General features: G+C 39.8%; 1 protein-coding gene across 1 annotated transcript in view; it reads left to right on the top strand.

Annotated features, from left to right (window-relative positions):
* Ankrd17 (ankyrin repeat domain 17) overlaps positions 1-20,650 on the top strand; it is a 142,630-nt gene that overhangs the window by 107,689 nt on the left and 14,291 nt on the right. The window contains 8 exon segments of the mRNA XM_028881891.2: positions 350-512; positions 5,238-5,333; positions 6,439-6,555; positions 9,204-9,375; positions 10,502-10,949; positions 11,571-11,726; positions 13,410-13,559; positions 17,280-18,910. Coding sequence (XP_028737724.1) covers positions 350-512; positions 5,238-5,333; positions 6,439-6,555; positions 9,204-9,375; positions 10,502-10,949; positions 11,571-11,726; positions 13,410-13,559; positions 17,280-18,910 — 2,933 coding nt within the window.

The following is a 20,650-nucleotide window of genomic DNA, read 5'->3' as shown; positions in this document are numbered from 1 at the left end:
AAAGTTGGTTTTTTTTTTTTTCCTCTATGTACTGTAAATACATGGATACAAATAATCTGAGATGGGTATTGCCTCATAGGATACTGTTTGTCTCCAAGATAATATTTATTTATTTGCAGAATTTAGAGTTATATAGTCATTTTTAAAGTAAGGGAAGCATATATTGAACACATGGATATTTAATTTGATAGTTAGAAATTCTCTGTGATACAATTCTTTAAAAAATCCATTCATCCTTGAGTATTTATTTTCCTCTTTAAATTTTCACAGTTGATTTTTTTTTTTTTTTTACTGCTATCCCTATCATTCCATCTCATGTAAGAAAGTGCTGTCTGTCATTCATTTCCAGGGGAGCTCATATCGATGTGCGTAACAAGAAGGGGAACACTCCGCTGTGGCTAGCAGCAAATGGTGGACACCTAGATGTGGTTCAGCTATTGGTGCAAGCAGGTGCAGATGTAGATGCAGCAGATAACCGCAAGATAACACCTCTCATGGCTGCATTTAGAAAGGTAGCACATCTCATCCTCATTCACTTGCATTGCACATGGTGGTCTGTGCTAGGGAGAGCTTGGATAGTGATTGTTCTAGACTTATTTTTATGACGTAATAGCTTTGATGAAAGCAATAATACTATGTGCAAATGAAATGCTCTACTGGCAAACCAAATAGATCTAGTATTTCAGAAATGCTGTGAATGTGATTTATACTAGACATCAAAACTAAGGATACTTGTAAGAAGATAATCTAGACTGGCCAGCCAGATGATCCAGTGGGTAAAGGTGCCTGACATGCAAGCCTGGCAACTTGCGAGTGAATCCTGGAGCTTACATAATGGTAAAAAGAAAACCAACTCCACAAAGTTGTCCTCTAACCTCTACATGCATGCCTTGACATAGGCACCCACATTCATAAGTCATGGGTATATGCATACTTAGTAATAAGTAAAACAGAGAGTTTATTGGGGTTTCTATTGCTGTGAAGAGATACCATGACCATGGCAACTCTTATAAAGGAAAACATTTAATTGGCTTGCTTACAGTTCAGAGGTTCAGTCCATAGTCATCGTGGTGGAACATGATGGTATGCAGGCAGACATGGTTGGTGCTGGGAGAAGGAGCTGAGAATTCTGCATCTTTATCTGCAGGCAACAGGAAGTGAACTGTGACACTGGGTATGGCTTGAACATATATGAAACTTCAAAGCCCACCTCCAAGGTGACACACTTCCTCTAACAAGACCACACCTCCTAATAGTGTCACTCCCTATGGGTTTATGGGGACCAATTACATTCAAACTGCACAGATATTCTAAGTTGCACATTCAAAATCTAGTTATAATATTAATATTTAGATGCTTTTTTACATTACCATTGTAAAATAAACTAAGTTTTATTTTATCATTGATTTTATTTATTTGTTTATTGGGGTTGTTTGGTTGTTGCTTGGTTTCAGTGTTTTGTCTTGTGTTTTAGTTTGGCTTTAAGACAGGATCTCACTGTGTAGCTTTGACTGGCTTGGAACATGCTCTTATACCAGGTTGGCCTTGAACTCGTAGGCTTGCCTCTGCCTCTGGAGTACTAGGACTAAAGGTACACACAATGAGCATGGCCTTAATTGTTGGTTTTAAATATTAGGGGGAAAAAATCAGTGAAAACCTCACTAAAGTTAGAATTTTAATGAAGCAAAAGCAGCCTTTTCTCTACGTAGTGCTATTGCACAGAGCTGTGTGTGTTTTGATGAAATCATTTGCTTTAAAATATACCACTGATAACTTAATGTGGTTTTAGCCCAATTTGTTTCTTAGAAAAACAAGATCATTATTTCAGGAACTACATTTGTTTACTTTGAGATACAGTTTTGGGTTGGGGATTTAGCTCAGTGTTAGAGCACTTCAAGGCCCTGGGTTCAATCCTCAGCTCAAAAAAAAAAAAAAAAAGAGTATGTTTTGTCATAAGCTGGCTTGAATCTTACTATATAAGATAGAGCTTGGGGGGCTGGAGAGATGGCTCAGTGGTTAAGAGCACCGACTGCTCTTCAGGAGGACCTGAGTTCAATTCCCAGCACCCACATGGCAGCTAACAACTGTCTGTAACTCCAAGATCTGATACCCTCACATAGACATGCAGGCAGACAAAATAAATAATTTAAAAATAATAGAGTTTAAGATAGGGCTTGAACTTCAGACACTCTGCTTCAGCCTTTCTGGTAGAGACACATCTATATAAATTGTATTTTTAAAAATTGATTTGAAGCATTTTAGATTGTATTACTTTTAAAAAATCCCTTATTCGGGATATAGCTTAACGAGAGAGTACTTGTCTGGTGTGCATGATGCAGTGGACTTAATTTTAACACCACAAAAACCTAGCATTCATAAAAGTACTTTGTAGATACTAATGCATGGACTATTTTTAGTACATAAGTTTCAAGACATCATCTTTCTCTCATTCTTTCTGACTCTTGATCTTATTTTGTTGTTGATGATGGTTGGGGTTTAGCTTTTTCTTTTCATTTTTTTTTTTCCTTTTCTTTCTCCTCTGCTCCCCCTCCCCAGACAGGGTCTTCCTGTGCTGGAACTAAAGGTATATACCACCACACCCAGCACTCCCAATTACTGACTCTTGTTCTTTACTTCACATTGCTGATTTTTTTTTTTAATTTTTTTTTTTTTTTTTTTCAGTTTTTTGAGACAGGGTTTCTCTGCTCTGTGTAGTTTTGGTGCCTGTCCTGGATCTTACTCTGTACCTGAGGCTGACCTCAAACTCACAGAGATCCTCCTGCCTCTGCCTCCCGAGTGCTGGAATTAAAGGCATGCCCCACTGCAGCCCAGTCACTTTGCTGATTTTTTTTTTTTTTTTTTTTTTTTTGGTTTTTCGAGACAGGGTTTCTCTGTGCAGTTTTGCGCCTTTCCTGGAACTCACTTGGGTAGACCAGGCTGGCCTCGAACTCACAAGAGATCCGCCTGCCTCTGCCTCCCTAGTGCTGGGACTAAAGGCGTGCGACACCACCGCCCGGCGCTGATTCTTATGTACTGCACAGTCACTTACTTTTTCCCTTTCACATTCAAGTCTACTCTTTCCTAGTGTCTTCTTCTCTAAGTATATTGGCTGAATCACCAAGTTAACCTTCCTTCCCTCTCCACTGTAACATGCATTGCTAAACGGTCTTATTAATAGAAAAAATCCGGAGCCAGATATCGGGGTGAAAGCTGAAAGGTCAGAGGAGCAGAACAAGGCATAGCCAAACTTACCTCACTAATTCCTCAACTGATCCTGTTTCCACGAATCCTCAGACTGAAAGCCTCTCAGTCCTCAACCCAGAGGGTCTCAGTTGAACTGCTGCTTAATTCCTGTCTCCATCTAGCCATCCTTCCTGGGATTAAAGGCGTGTGTGCTTTTCAAGCAAAGGCATGAGATCTCAAGTGCTGGGATTAAAGGCGTGTGCCACCACTGCCTGACTTTGTTCCCAGTGTGGCCTTGAACTCACAAAGATCCAGACTGGATCTCTCCCTTCCAAGTGATAGTATTAAGGATGTGTGCCACCACTGTCTGGCCTCTGTGTCTATTCTAGTGACTGGCTCTGTCCTCTGATCCCCACATAAGTTTATTAGGGCACACAATATATCACCACACTCCACTGTGTTAGTATTCTCTTGACTGGTTTGCTCTTCAAAGCCACCACAATGTACTGTCTTGTAGATCTCACCTTCCATTGTGAATCCCTAATGGAAGAATCATGTTGTTGCTTGATCTTTGTGTTACCTCCTATCTGCTGACCTCTGTCATCAACTAGAATGCTCATGTCCCTCCTCTTTTTCTAGTTATTCGTTTTTTGGGTAGTTTAAATCTCGCTGTCACAAACTGTTCCCATTTTGTTAGATTTCATATAGAGGTTTTAGAAGTTCTATAATCCTATTGCAGTCCTTTCTTATTTTTGTCATTTTTTGTTTGTTTTTTACAAGTACCAGAGTTACAGGAATAGATTACCAAGTATACAGCTTGGCTACCTATATTCCTTCTCTCCCTGTTTCTTTTAAATGAATGCTAATGGGGAGGGTGTTATATGAGTTGTGGCATAGAAGTATTTTACGGACTGTAAGTATTCATTTAAAGCCTTTAAAAGATCAAACAGATAAATACAGATTAAAGGTAAAGAGCCCAATTTTCTCACACCTGTAATTCCAGCCTTTTGGAGGCTGGGGTAGTGCCTCACAGAACAGGTTCAATACTCGCCTCGACATAGTGAGTACCTTAATTTCAGCACTGGGGAGAAAGAAGCTTACAGAGATGTGCTAAAAGACAGACTGGTCTATCTGTAGTGACTTCCAAAACAGTTAGGACTACAAAATGAGATGCTGTCTCAAAAAAGAGGGGCAAAAGGCTTATCAGGTAAAGGTATTTGCCATGCAAGACCGGCAACTTGAGTTTGGTTCCCCAAACCCACATAGAGGTGGAAGAAGATAACTGAATCCACGCATGACAGAAATACATGCATGTGTGTAGAAGTATGCACATATATACACACATGTGCAAACCTCTATACAAAGACTTAATATCCTTATTATCTAAAAGGATAGCAGCTTGTAATCATAAGTATAAACAACAGTTTTGTGTGTGTTTGAGTGTGTGTGTGTGTGTATGTGGTTTCTCTCTGTGTAGTTTAGGCTATCTTGGACCTTTTGTACTGGGATTATAGGTATGGGCCATCACACCTGTTTGGAAATAGTTTTTACCTTTTTCTTTTTCTTTTTGAGGCAGTGGCATACACTGTAGTTCTGGCTGTCCTAGACTTGATATGCCAGCCAGACTGGCCTTGAACTCACAGTAGTCCCCCTGCCTCTCTGCTGGGGATTAAAGGCATGTGACACCAAGCCTGGCAATTATTTTTACTTTTACTACTTAGAATTAAAAAACAAATGAGAGCAGGGGAAAGGTTGACGTTTGTAGACTATTTTCTCATTGGATGTCTCGCTCACTTTTCTTCATGCTGATATTTATTCATTTATTTAGAATTTTAGGCCACATTGTTCTGTATTTTGTGAGAAGGTGAAATGAACGATGTAGTTGTAACTCATTAGAAGAAAAAGCTCTGCTTTTCCTTTTAGTATATATACACAGTTAAGTCTTTAATTTGTGCCCTTAATATTTACTAGTGTTAATGTTCTTTCAGACAGTGTATAGATTTATTGATCTCCGTTGGCACCTTTTTTGATCTGACAGTGATATCTGTTTTTAGGGTCATGTGAAGGTAGTACGCTACTTGGTCAAAGAAGTCAATCAATTTCCATCAGATTCTGAATGCATGCGGTATATAGCAACCATCACTGATAAGGTAACGTATTATTTAAATTTACCTTATGTATGAGCCGGAATTACTTTTGGTTAATACAGTTTTCGTGCCAGTAAACTCATTGTGAGCAATAAAATATACTATAGAGCAGTTTTGTTTCTGTAATATTTATGAACTTTTAAAGGATTTACCTAGATTTGTAATGTATTCTGAGAACAAGAATACCTTGAAACCTTCAATACCAAGAAGTTGGAGTATGGCAGTTCACATTATTGAATATTAGGGTTTTTTGTTGTTGTTGTTGTTGGGAGTTGAGTTAAACTAAAATTTATTTTGTTTTATTTTGGATTTTCAAGACAGGGTTTCTCTGTATAGGACTTGTTGTTTTGTAACTCACTCTGTATACTGGCCTGGTCTTGAAATCAGAAATCTGCCTGCATCTGCCTCCTGAGTGCTGGGATTAAAGGCATTGCACTACCACATCTGGAGTAAATAGATATTTTGAAAATTTCATTTGTTTTTTTGTTTTTCAATACAGAGTTTCTCTGTATATTCCTGGCTGTCCTCAAACTTAGAGATCTGCCTGCCTCTGCCTCCTGACTGCTGGAATTAAGGTGTGCGGCGCCATGCCCAGCTAATGTTTTTACTAATAGTAATATAAGGAATATATATTCCTTTGTTGTTCTTAAGTTTGTTTTGAGAATGAAATCACTAAATTAATGCTCCTGAACATGCTTTACATCTGTTTGTTATTTATATTGACCCCATTTATAGGAAAAATTATCATTGTTATGGTATATATGGGTTTTTTATTTTTAGATTTTATATTACTCATGAGTGGCTTGCTTACATGTATTTATGTACACTGTATACTATGTGCATATGTAATATGTTTAATTTTTTTACTCAAAATATAGGCTTAAGTTAGTTTCTGGGTGTGTATTTTGAAAACGGGAAGCTCTTTCTTGTGGTTGTTTTGGAAATGTATAGTTTGATATCTACACATCACTCCCTCCCCAACAACCCTCACCCCCATCCTGGCCTAATGTTCATTTTTAAGTACTGTAATGAAGGTCATGTTTTTAGGAATCTGACTAAATTTGAATTGTCCTTTAAGGCTGGAAATGTCTCAAATTTTTCATTGCAGGAGATGCTGAAGAAGTGTCATCTTTGCATGGAGTCAATAGTACAAGCCAAAGACAGACAGGCTGCTGAAGCAAATAAGAATGCCAGCATACTGCTGGAGGAACTGGACCTGGAAAAGGTAATGGAAGCAGTGGTACATGGAGACCATATTTTATCATTCACTGTCTGTCCTCTAAACTTAAGTCTGTCCATGCTGTTTAACTTTGTTCTTCTCTATCAGTGTGCATTGTTTATCATAGTGATCAAGTACTCACCAAGTTTGATTTTGAGTACCACAGGGGCAGTAGACATTGTTTTTTGTAATCTTAATAAAATGGCCGGGCGGTGGTGGCGCACGCCTTTAATCCCAGCACTCGGGAGGCAGAGCCAGGCGGATCTCTGTGAGTTCGAGGCCAGCCTGGGCTACCAAGTGAGCTCCAGGAAAGGCGCAAAGCTACACAGAGAAACCCTGTCTCGAAAAACCAAAAAAAAAAAAAAAAAAAAAAAAATCTTAATAAAATGTTATTACAGGGATCATGTGGATCTGAAAGGAAGCATACATTCTATCTAGAAGTTAGTGTTATTTCAGTTAAAGTTCTCTTAATCCTCAACCACAGCCCTAGAGTTTATTACCAATAAATTGATCAGAGATACCACATCTACTGCAAGACACAATTGACTAGTGAAACACAGTCACTCAGAGCATTTCATGTGTGTGTTGGATTTGGAGTAATTAGGTGGTTGATGATTTTGTTTTTGTTTCTAAGAAAGATGTGGATCCCAGGCCAACCTTGAACTTGGTATATATGTATCCTAGGCTGATTTCAAACTATAGATTATCCTGACTCAGCCTCCACTGTCTCAGAATTACAGACATGCTAACTTGTTCATCAAGTTGTTTGTTTCAAGTGACAAACTTAGCTTACATGTTTCTTTTCTAAACAGTAAACTACTTGGGCAGTCCCTGGCTCTTTCTGTGCTCTCTCTTTCGACAGCTCATCCTCACTACCTTATGACCAGGCTGTCTCAGAGATAGTCATTGTAGCAGGAAAATTAGTTTGAGGTCTAAATTCTGCTATTCACCTTTTTTGTTTTTTTGTTTGTTTGTTTGTTTGTTTTTTGTTTTTCGAGACAGGGTTTCTCTGTGTAGCTTTGCGCCTTTTTCCTGGAACTCACTCGGTAGCCCAGCCTGGCCTTGAACTCACAGAGCGAGATCCAGGAAAGGCACAAAGCTACACAGAGAAACCTTGTCTCGGAAAAAAACAAAAACAAAAATTCTCCCTTATCTTTCTGTTTTGCCTCAGTCTCACTAGTAGGATACTGTGACTTTATATATATGTATATACACACTAAGTGCCATTGTTTTAAAAAATGAGAATGCTTATGGGCAGGAAACAAGACTATCTGTGCACGGGGTGGGCGTGGGGGCTCTGTTAGTATCTGAGGAGGCTGGATGTGTTGGATCCCCCTGGAGCTCAAGTTAGAGGTGATTGAACCACCAAACAAGGGTCCTTGGAACGAATTTCAGGTCTTTTGCCAGAGCAGTAAAAGCTGTCACCCACTGAACTTTCTCCAACCCTAATTTAAAAATTATAAGTGATTATAGAAATCATGTGTCTTTTTCATTTACTCATTAAAATAAGATAAGCTTTTCTTTAGTTTTTTATGATAATAGGGATTGAATTTGGGGCCTTGTGCATGGTAGGTGAGTATTCCATCACTGAGCTATGTCCTAGGCTTTTCTTTTAAGACAGGACTTATGGTGTAGCCTATACCAGCATCAGACTCACTGTGTAACCGTAGCAATCCTTGAATTCAAGATCTTACTGCCTCAGCCTGCTGAATGTTGACATTAGAGTATACATAATCAGTCATATCTAGCTTAAAAATAAGTCAGGTGTGGTGGCGCATATCTTCAATTCCGACACTCAAGAAGCGAGAAACAGGTGGATCTTTCTGAATTTAAGGCCTTTTTATTCTACATAATGAGTTCTAGCCAAGCCAAGGCTACTTAATGAGATGCTGTTTCCAAAAAAAAATAAAAAATAAAAAGTTTTATTTACAAAATAGTCTTTTTTTTTTTTTTTGGTTTTTCGAGACAGGGTTTCTCTGTGTAGCTTTGTGCCTTTTCCTGGAACTCATTTGGTAGCCCAGGCTGGCCTCGAACTCACAGAGATCCGCCTGCCTCTGCTTCCCAAGTGCCGGGATTAAAGGCGTGCGCCACCACCGCCCGGCACAAAATAAGTCTTTTAAGTCATGCAGTTTTATACATGTAAATAATAATGTACTTGAATTATGATCCCCTAATCCCTATTCATTACTCTCTTCTAATTCCTTTCTCCAGATCCTTCTATTTTTGCATTTAAGAAAAAAACTTGGGCTGGAGAGATGGCTCAGAGGTTAAGAGCACTGGCTGCTTGTTCTTCCTGAGTCCTGAGTTCAATTCCCAGGAACCACATGGTGGTTCACAACCGTCTATAGAGAGATCTGGTGCCCTTTTCTGGCATGCAGGCATACATACACTATATACATAATAAATAAATAAACCTTTTAAAGAAAAAAACTTGATTGCAGCTTGATATTTAAAAAATGTTCTAGAGCTAACAGATACTGTCCTATTAGTGTCTTAAGTGTGGTTGCAGTATCATCTAGCACTAGCAATAAGTTGGATCCAATGACTTTGAATTTTAAGATTTCTTAATTGCCTTGTAATAAGTGGCATTATATGCCCACTTTTATTTGAAGTACGCTCTAGTGTTGTGGTTTTGTTTTGTTGTTTTTAAACAGTTAAGGGAAGAAAGTCGAAGGCTGGCTTTGGCTGCAAAAAGAGAAAAGCGAAAAGAGAAGAGAAGGAAGAAAAAGGAAGAACAAAGAAGAAAATTAGAAGAAATTGAAGCCAAAAATAAGGAGAACTTTGAACTCCAAGCCGCCCAAGAAAAAGAAAAACTTAAAGTGGAAGGTATTTTTTTTCCAGACAAGCATCCAGTTTGAGACTGCAGTCAAAATCATATACTTAGCTGCACCTAGTAGCTGTAATTCCAGTTGCTTAGTAGGCTGAGGTAAAAGGATTGCAAGATCAAGACATATGGATTATACAGTGAGTTCAAGGCCAGAATATAGGACTTGGTCAGATTGTCTCAAGACTTTAAAAGAGTGCCAGGCAGGTAGCTCTGCAAACATGTGCCTACCATGTGCTGAGTCCTTTGTACTAAACAATAACAACAACAACAAAAAATTAGCTTAGGATAGGCATGGTGTGGTGTACCATGGTAATCCCAGTATTTGGGAAGTGGAGAGCAAGAGCGTCAGCAAGCACTTCAGGGTCATCCAGTCAGTCACAGGCTAACTGGGCTGCATAATACAACTGTTCCTGCTCATTGTAAATGTGACTAGATTTACTTCTAAGTTGGATGTCGTGGCACATATTTATAATCCTAGCATTCAGAGACTGAGGTAGGTCGATTACTGAAAAGTCAAGGCTAGCCTTGACTGTGTAGTAAAACGCTGTCTCATGTCTTGTTTTTATTTAAATACCAGGCAGTCAATTTAGAAATGGTTTTAACTATTTGAGGACCAAAGGTGATAAGTGGTTATTTGATTTATTGATTAATTTCCCACCTCACTGTTTAGATTTTCATTTTGGGTTTGGGTTTTGTATTGTTTTGTAGTTTTTTCTTTGATTTTGAGATACTTTTGCTGTATTTAGCTCATGCTAGCCTTACACTCTACATCCTCCTACCCCAACCTTTCAGGCCTTTCATGTGGTCTAGATTATGGACATTTTCTTCCATTCTTGATTTTTAAAACTTTTGAGTACATTTGCTTTGTCTCTCTCCTTTTTTTTTTTTTAAAGTTTACATGTAAATGTATATATTATGTATAATGACATAATTGAGTATTTTCTCAGAAAGTTACATTATTTTATATATCCATAGTAACATTATTGTACTTAAATTAGTGATTTTATAAAACTGAATACATGATTCATGTGCATATTTCCCAAGCTGTTCCCAAATCCTCCTTACAGTTGTCGGTTGTATCAGTCTCATCCGTGAATGACTAACTCACTATTGCTACCTTCACAGAAGAACCTGAAGTCTTGACAGAGCCTCCAAGTGCCACTACCACCACTACCATAGGAATCTCTGCTACCTGGACTACTCTGGCAGGTTCCCATGGTAAAAGAAATAATACCATAACTACAACCAGTTCAAAGAGGAAAAACAGGAAAAATAAAATTACTCCCGAAAATGTCCAGATTATATTTGATGATCCACTACCGATTTCATACAGTCAGCCGGAGAAGGGGAACGGGGAGTCCAAGAGCAGCAGCACCAGCGAGAGTGGGGACAGTGACAACCTGAGGATTTCCAGCTGCAGTGACGAAAGCAGCAACAGCAACAGCAGCAGGCAGAGGGACAGTCACTCGCCAGCTGTGGTCACCACCGCTGTGACCAGCAAGAAGCAGCCTTCTGTTCTTGTTACGTTTCCAAAGGAGGAGAGAAAATCCGTTTCTGGCAAGGCTTCTATAAAGTTAGTTCCAAGTTCTACTTTTGCTGGTGTCATGTGAAACACCTTGTTGCTAATTTTCTATCTTTCTTTCTTTTTTTTTTTTTTTTTTTGAAACAAGTAAATTAACTATTAAATATTTTTTGTATGCTAAAAAGACTAAGCTGTTGTTTAGATTTTCTGCTGAGAAAATAAATTATTTTTACTATGTAATTTTTTGTGATTGTTAAAATTAGCCTATGGAAAGTATTGATAAATGAATCAGGGCACGGTGGCACATGCCTGTAATTTCAGCATTTGGGAAGCTGAAGCAAGAGAATCACAGGTTGAAATCCAGGTTATGCTACATGTTGACTTGAGTGTAGGCTGAACTATGTTGCAAAACCCTGTCTCACAAAAAGAAAAAAATATTGATGTGTAGTTTCACAGCATTAGGATTCTACTCCACTAAATTTACCCACGTGTTGTTTGTTCTTAAAACTGGCTCTTTGTTATTCTGTGTGGACTAGTAGAGAAAGTAGTAGGAACAAATTCCTCGTGTGTTCTCTTTAATTGGTCTTACACAATAATTATGTCACTTATAACCTTTATCATTAATTTTCTGCATCTGTTCATTATTAATGTGCTTTCCCTCCTTTGTTAAAGATTGTCAGAGACTGTCAATGAAGGGACCAGTAATTCTCTGTCAACTTGTACAAAATCTGGTCCATCTCCTCTTTCTTCTCCAAATGGGAAGTTAACAGTAGCAAGTCCTAAGCGTGGGCAAAAGAGGGAAGAAGGATGGAAGGAAGTTGTAAGGAGGTGAGTGATTCTTGGGTTACAGTTAAAGTCCTCCCACCATTCTCAAGGGTGCAGACAAACTCAGGTGCTAAAACGAAATCTGGTCAAGAGACACCCTTGCTGTATATCTCACATGGCCCCAAAGTCAGTGTTTTAAAAGGAGAAGTGAGGTAGTGATAGATGACTCTAATCCCAGTGTAATTCTCTGTGTAGCTCTGGCTGGCCTAGAACTCATTGTAGACCAGGCTGGCCTCCAACTCAAAGAGTGCCTCCCAAGTGCTGCGAACCCTTTATCAATGTGAAGATTTAAAATTAAAATGTGCCAGCCCTGGTGGCACATGCTTGTAATCCCAGCACTAGGGAAGTACCAGCAATAGGAGCAGGAGCTTAATGTTCCACGATGAGTTGAAAGCCAGCCTGGGCTGTCTGAGGTCCACATTTGTTCATAACAAACAAATCAATAAATAAAATTCACACTGCTTGCTACTCTTCCAAGGGACCTGAATTCAGTTGCCAGCACCCACACAGGACAGCTCTCGACTTCATGAAACCCTAGCTTGAGGGGACTGGACACCCTTTTCTGACCTCCACAGGCCACCTGCACACAACATGGCATACAATCATGTAGATACACATAAATTGAACCAGCTTTTCCAAGTTGTCCTGTGACCTCCACATGTACTCCCGGACACATGTATTCACATACCCCTAATAGAATGTAAGAATCTTTGTAATTTTGCAAAGTGGGGCATAATAGTTCATGCCTGTAATCCAAGTACTTGAGAGGCAGGAAGATTGTTTGATTTGGAACCCAACATAGGCTGTAGAATGAGACTCTGTCCTTGAATAAGTACTGATCTTCTGCCACCAACTCCCTGCACCTGGCAGGCTACCCTAGGTGATTTTTTTTCTCTTTTAAATTGTAGTAGTCATTTTTCGAGATAGGGTTTCTGTGTAGCTTTGCGCCTTTCCTGGATCTTGCTCCATAGACCAGGCTGGCCTCAAAGTCACAGAGATCCTCCTGCCTCTGCCTCCCGAATGCCGGGATTAAAGGCTTGCGCCACCACTGCCTGGCGTAGTCTTTTCTTTTTCCTCACATGACTTTGAATTTTTGTATGCCTAGATAATCAATTAAATGCTTCTAAAAAATTCAGAGAAACAAAGAATTTTCATCATTCTTTGAAATAATACATTAAATATAAGTTAAACATGAAAGGTGCCTAAAAGAAGCCTTCCTTGGACCTTTAGGCTAAATTAGATCCTTTAACTTTCCCTGTGAATTTGTATCAGGATTTGCAGTGGCACAGTCAAGAAAGCAAACAACAGGATGAAAAGTTAGGCTAAGACAGCATCTCACTGTGTTGATCAGGCTAGCCTGGAGCTCAGAGAAATGTTATTAAAGGGACCTTTGGTTTGTTTGTCTGGATTAAGAATAAATAAAAAGCTGGGTGTGGTGGTGCACCCCTTTAATCCAAGCACTTTTGAGACAGGTCAAGATTGCCTTTCAAGCTAGCCCAAAGCTACATAGTGAGATCTTGTATTTACTGCTTATTTAAAAAACAAAAAAATAAATATAAGAAGCTTATTTAGCAAGTCTGTTCTCCATTTATACTAAAAACACCTTACTTATAATTTTTTATTTCATTGCAACTGCTGATAATGATTTGTCTTAATTTATTAATTTATCTTTCAACTTTTAAACAGGTCAAAGAAAGTATCTGTTCCATCAACTGTGATATCTAGAGTGATTGGAAGAGGTGGCTGCAATATCAATGCTATTCGGGAATTTACTGGTGCACACATAGATATTGATAAGCAGAAGGACAAGACTGGAGATCGGATAATAACTATAAGGCAAAGCTCTATTTCTGCATTTTTTTTTTCTGTTGTATTGTAATTCCATGAAATGGAACCATTTGAGTAGCATTTTGTGTTTGATTTTGTGTGTGTGTGTGTGTGTGTGTGTGTGTGTGTGTGTGTGTGTGTGTGTGTGTGTGTTAGGGTTTTCCTTGCTATGAAGAGACACCATGACCAAGGCAGCTCTTGTGAAGGAAAACATTTAATTGGGGTGGCTCACTTACAGTTCAGAGGTTTAGGCATGGCGGGATGTAGCAGCATGCAGGTAGGCATACTGCTGGAGAAGTAGCTGCAGGTCTGACACCTTGCAGGCAATAGGAAGTCAACAGAGCCTGGGTTACCACCTGAGCATAGTAAACCTCAAAGCCCTCCCCCACAGTGGTAGGCTTCCTCTAACAAGGCCACATCCGTTCCAACAAAACCTAGTAGTGCCACTCCCTATGATATTATGGGGGCCAATTACATTTAAACTACCACTGTGTGTGTGTGTGTGTGTGTGTGTGTGTGTGTGTGTGTGTGTGTGTGTGTGTGTGTATGTGTGTGTGTGTTGGGAGTGCCAGTGCAAGTATATCCAAATGCATGTGAATGTCAGAAGACAGCCTTGGGTGCTGATCTCTGATGCACTTTATCTTGTTATGTCTGTTTTGTCTTTTAATTTCTCAGTTATATTTGTGTGTGCCATCAGAGGCCAAAGACCTCACATTCCCTGGACCTGGAGTAATAGGCTACCTGACATGGGTTTTGGAAACTGTCTTTGGGTCCACTACAAGAACAGTACATGCACTTAACCCTTAAACCATCTCTAGCACCCCCTTTCTTCCTGTGGCAGGGAGCATCTGAATGGCCTGGAACTTGCTATGTAGGTATACATAGCTGGCTATTGAGCCCAAATGATCTGCCTGTCTCCACCTTCCCACCATTCAGATCACAAGCATGCAGACACTATGCCCAGCTTTTTACCCTAATGTGTTGTGTTCTGAAGTCAAACTCAGGTTCCTGTGCATTCAAGACAAATACTTTACCAAGAGAATTATCGACGGGGTGGGGGATGTGTGATGTGTGTATGTGTGCTGACACTGTAGGGGCAAGAGAAGAATTTCCCCCTCATAGTCTGTCAGTCTATCTTATCCCTTGAGATAGTATCATTCAGTGAACCTGAAGTTTGATGTTTAGGTAAGTCTAACTGAACAGAAAGTTGCCAGGACCCTTCCATAAATAATGCTGAGGTTATAGGCATGTGTGGCTATACCCAGCTTTTATGTGTTGGGAATTCAAATTCATGTTCTAATCCTTTGTGCAGTAAGCACTCTTATTCATTGAGACATCTCCCAGCCTTTATGTTTTTAAAGGATAGTAATTGTATGAGAATTGTACCGTACATCTTTAATCTTAGCAGAGGCAGGTAGGCAGGCAGCTCTCTTGTGACTTTGAGGCCATCCTGGTCTTCATAATGAATTCCAGGACAGCCAGGGCTATGTAGTGAGACCTTGTCTTTTAAGAAAAAAAACAAAACAAAACAAAAAAACAGGTGTTTGGGAATACAGTTATTCCCAGTCCTTTTTCTAATGAATATATTTTTGTGACATGTTTTAAGTACTATTATGGAAATTTGAAAAAAATCTTAAAAATTTGTCCCAAGCCATTAGTAGTAAATTTCTAACACCTTTTTATGTTGTTTTTGTTTTTTGAGACAGGGTTTCTCTGTATAACAGCTCTGGCTCTCCTGGTACTTGCTTTGTAGATCAGACTGGCCTCAAATTCAAAGAGATCCAGGTGTTGGGATTAAAGGCGTGAGCACATGACTGGCTAATGTCTAGCACATTTTAAGCAGGGAGTTATTTTTTGTCAATTTTACATTTGAGATTTTGTTCTTCTGAGATGGCAGCCTTAGAATTTGAACTAATTAATACAGTTAAATCTAACACATATTTAACTTGAAAAACTCATCAGATGTGTCTGCTGAAATAGTCTTAGAATAAAAATGAGAGCTTAAGACAAAGGCTATAAGAAGCTATGCCTATTGCCACTCCAAGTGTGTTTTGAAGAGCAGGGACTTTGTCGCAGTGTACTAGAGCTGGTAGTTCTTTTCTTCTAAGGAAGGAGGTACTTGATCCATTTCCTAGTCATCTTTTCTTCCTTTCTTGCTTTCCCTCTGCTAGAATGGTTAGGTTGTCACAGCCTGCCGTATCCTGAGAAAATCCTGTCTGGGTCATTTGTTCCTGAGGTTTCCATACATAAGCCTAATCAAATATTTTCCTCAAGAGCCAACATTACAGTTTGCTGTCATTGTTGGCATTACTGGGATTCCTCACTCGTTCTTAGAGAACTTCCCCCAAGGGATTATAATACTAATAATATAGAAGATATTTGGGAATATGTAGTAAACTGTGTTATCTCAGATGCCAGGACTAAAAAGAAAATCCCTCTTTGCTTGCTCAGTTGTAAAAATTTTCCATGTTTACTTACATTGTTTTGTTCTTTGATTTATAATGCTAAAGATTGAGCCTAAATTTCCACTCCCAACTTCTTAGATTGGTTTAGTATTGTTTTTTGAGACAGGGTCTCTCTATGTAGCCCCAACTATCCTGGAATTCACTGTACCAGGCTGGCTTTGAACTTGCAAGGTACCCCCTTCCCTACAGACTCTGCCTCCTAACAATTTAGATTAAAGGCTTGGATTCCACTAAAATCAGGAACAAGACAAGGCTGTCCACTCTCCCCATATTTATTCAGTATATTACTTGAAGTTCTAGCTAGAGCAATAAGGACATCAAGGGGATACAAATTGGGAAGCAAGAAGTTAAACTTTCACTATTTGTAGATGATATGATAGTATACATAATTTTTGACCACCAGAATTCTACCAGAGAACTCTTACCTTTAGTAAAGTGGCAGGATACAAAATGAACTCAAAAAAATCAGTAGCCCTCCTACACAAATGATCAAAGGGCTGAGAAAGAAGTCACAGAAACATCACCCTTTACAATAGCCACAAATAATATAAAATACCTTGGGGTAACTAACTAAAGGCTTGTACCACCGTTCTATGCTTACCTTTTTCTCTAAAACCGTATCTCTGTAGCTTAAGTTGGCCTTGAACTCACAGAGATCATCTATCTGCTGGTACTAAAGTCATTGACTACCACTCCTAGTTGTTGACCTATTTAACTTTATAATCTTGTATTCTGTGCAAGCTTTTGTCTATAATGGATTTTCTAACAATAAAATATTTTACAATGGGAAAGTGAAGTTTTCATTAAAAAAGGCGTGGGGCGGGGGAGCTGGAGCAGTAACTCAGCAGTCCTTGCAGAAGACTTGGGTTCAGGTCCTAGCATCCGCGTAGTGGCTTATAGCCGTCTAAACACTTATGCACATAAATATAAATAAGTCTGTTTTAGGAACGTCAGTGAAGATGGGTAGTATAGGTTAGTGGTAGGGAACTTAGCAAGCTTGTGAAAGCCTGCCAACACTTTCCACATGCATACCAAAAAAGAAGATAAAAATTGCTGGTCTTCTGAAGTTTAGCATTAATTCAAGATCATTTATTGTTTCCAGAATACCTCAAAATTGATGAGAAACCTGCCCTTGGACACCTGGGTTTATCTGGGGTGTGTGTATGTGTGTGTCACACTATCTGCACACAAGTGACTTTATTGCTAGAAAGTACTGAACTTGAGTCTAACTCTCAGCCTTTGCTTTTGTTCATTGTTCGTACAGGGGTGGCACTGAATCAACAAGACAAGCAACTCAGTTGATCAATGCTTTGATCAAGGATCCAGACAAAGAAATCGATGAACTTATTCCAAAGAATCGTTTGAAAAGCTCCTCAGCAAATTCCAAAATAGGGTCCTCAGCACCTACCACCACTGCTGCTAATAGCTCCTTAGTGGGCATTAAAATGACGACTGTAGCTCTGTCATCGACATCTCAGACTGCCACAGCACTCTCTGTGCCTGCCATCTCTTCTGCATCCACTCACAAAACCATTAAGAACCCCGTGAATAATGTCAGGCCTGGCTTCCCAGTTTCTCTTCCATTAGCATATCCTCCTCCACAGTTTGCACATGCTTTGCTTGCTGCTCAGACTTTCCAGCAGATCCGTCCACCAAGGTTGCCCATGACCCACTTCGGAGGTACTTTTCCACCAGCTCAGTCCACTTGGGGTCCTTTTCCTGTCAGGCCTTTGAGCCCTGCCAGAGCTACTAACTCGCCTAAGCCTCACATGGTGCCTCGCCATAGCAATCAGAATAGCAGTGGTTCTCAGGTGAATTCAGCAGGTTCTTTAACTTCAAGTCCAACAACTACAACCAGTTCATCAGCGTCAGCGGTGCCTGGTACATCTTCAAACGGCAGTCCAAGTTCTCCTTCAGTCAGAAGGCAGCTTTTTGTCACAGTTGTGAAGACATCCAATGCCACAACCACAACAGTCACAACTACAGCAAGCAACAACAGCACTGCACCCACAAATGCCACATACCCTATGCCTACTGCCAAAGAACACTACCCAGTATCCTCCCCATCTTCCCCATCACCGCCAGCCCAGCCAGGAGGGGTTTCTAGAAATAGCCCTTTGGATGGTGGCTCAGCATCCCCAAATAAAGGAGCATCTTCTTCCGAACAGGAAGCAGGTAGTCCGCCAGTAGTAGAAACCTCAAACAATAGGCCTCCACATAGCAGCAGTTCTTCTGGGAGCTCATCAGGTCATTCCACTCAGCAGCAGCCTCCGGGATCTGTTTCTCAGGAGCCAAGACCCCCTCTTCAGCAGTCTCAGGTTCCTTCCCCGGATGTGAGAATGACTGTCCCTCCTCCAGCAACAAGTTCTGCTCCAGCGGTGGTGCCTTCTACTGCGCCTGTGACATACCCTATGCCTCAAACACAAATGGGATGTGCCCAGCCTCCTCAAATGGAAACCCCTGCTATCAGACCACCTTCTCATGGCACAGCTGCCCCTCACAAGAATCCAGCTCCAGTGCAGAATTCATCTGTTGCAGTCCTCAATGTCAATCACATTAAAAGACCTCATAGTGTTCCCTCTTCTGTCCAGCTACCTTCGACCTTAAGTACACAAAGTGCTTGTCAGAATTCAGTACATCCAGCAAATAAGCCTGTTGCTCCCAACTTCAGTGCCCCTTTACCGTTTGGGCCCTTTAGCACATTGTTTGAAAACAACCCTACGAATGCTCATGCCTTCTGGGGAGGATCTGTTGTTTCATCTCAGTCAACACCAGAATCCATGCTGTCTGGAAAGTCCTCATACTTGCCAAATTCAGATCCTTTACATCAGTCTGATACTTCCAAAGCACCCGGTTTTAGGCCACCATTACAGAGACCTGCTCCAAGTCCCTCAGGTGAGTTTGTGTTAATTATTGACATTCTATGGTAACTACTTCACAGAGATGATATGAAAATTCCTGGCTATGCTGTGATGTATTTGCTCTGTAAGTAGGCTACATGGATGAGGAGGGGGTTTTGTTGCACTGCTGCTGTTTTTGAAACGGTTTTGCTACGTAGCCCTGGCTAGCATGGAATTGACTATGCAGATCAAACTGGCCTTGATTTCAAACCTCTGCTTCCTGAGCACTAGCATTAAAGGTATGGGTTATGGTGACCACTGCTACAGGGTTTTATTTTTGTGGTGCTAGGAGTTAAACCCATTGGTTTATACATGCTAGAACCACTTTAGTTACCAGTGAGCTACGCCCCAAGCCCAAGATCGTTCTGGTTCCTTAGTACACCATTGTATCATGTGCATTTAGTGTGTTATTTTCATTTTACAATCTTTTAAAGGCTATAGTAAATTTTATCTTGAGTTTCCCATAAATAAGATAATGGGTCTCATCTCCCCCTCACACCTCTTTGAAAAAGAAAAGTTTGTGGGATGTGTCCGAGAATGGAACATTATGAGAGGCTGAAGAAGAGTAGCTTGAGTTTGAGACTAGTCTTCATTAATTCCTGTCTTGGAAAAAAATAATGAAGGGAGGGCATGGTGATGCATGCATGTAGTCCCAGTATGTTATAAGTCATTTCCAGCTGCATACTGATCTTGACTGCCTTAGCTACAGGAGATCCTGTCTCAAAAGAAAAGGAGGAAAAAATAGGGTTTTTTACATTAAAGAAATGCCAGCAAATACCAAATAGCTATCAGTTTTATTAAATTTGAATTCATTTCTGTTTTTTGAACATCTTTCTCATTTTAGACAATACACTATCTAATGTGGTAGCCATTAGGTATCTCTTCTATTTTTATTTAACTCAGTGAAAATTCACCAAGTATAGTGATGAACACCTTTAATCCCAGCCTTGGGAGGTAGAGGCAGTGTGAGTTACAGGCCATCCAGGGCTACATAATGTGACCCTGTCTCAAAATAACAACACTTTGTCTTCTTAGTCAAGCTATAAGTATTGTGGACTAATGGCTGCCATGTTGGACAGCAAAATTATATAATATTTCTATTTCAAGGGAAGTTCTTTTGGACAACACTGGTTATTTATAGGGGATCTAAAGATATTCTAATTATGTTCCTGGTTTTTTAACTTTTCACTTATTTTTAGATTTATAAAACAAGAATTCTTCTGTGAGTTCGAGGCCAGCCTGGGCTACCAAGTGAGTCCCAGGAAAGGCGCAAAGCTACACAGAGAAACCCTGTCTCAAAAAACCAAAAAAAAAAAAAAAAAAAAAAAAACAAGAATTCTTAGGTTTATGAAACAAGAATGCTTCTTGTGTAAATATCTTAGGTGACTGACATATATACCAAAAAGAAATTAATTGGCTATAGATTTTACAGTATTCAGAAAACTACTTTTCCTGTTTTAGGATCTGATGCGGGATGCCAAATTGCATTTAGAACTGTTGTACTTTTGAAACAACATGGTAGTCTTTGCTCTTGTCTCTCCAGCACTTTGGGTTCAGTATGATCTTTGACTAAATGTGGAGTTCATTTTTATCGAGGAATATAAAGAAACTCCGTCTATTCAAAATGGTTTCTCTTGTGTACCCTGGCTGTCTGGGTACTCACTCTGTAATCCAGGCTGACACTGAACTCAGAGATGTACCTGTCGCTTCCTCCCAAGTGCTGGTATTAAAAACA

The sequence above is a fragment of the Peromyscus leucopus genome, chromosome 10, assembly GCF_004664715.2.
Source record: "Peromyscus leucopus breed LL Stock chromosome 10, UCI_PerLeu_2.1, whole genome shotgun sequence".
Classification (NCBI taxonomy): domain Eukaryota; kingdom Metazoa; phylum Chordata; class Mammalia; order Rodentia; family Cricetidae; genus Peromyscus; species Peromyscus leucopus.
The sequence above is the reverse complement of the archived record's forward strand: the minus strand, read 5'-3'. Positions and strand labels throughout refer to the sequence as shown.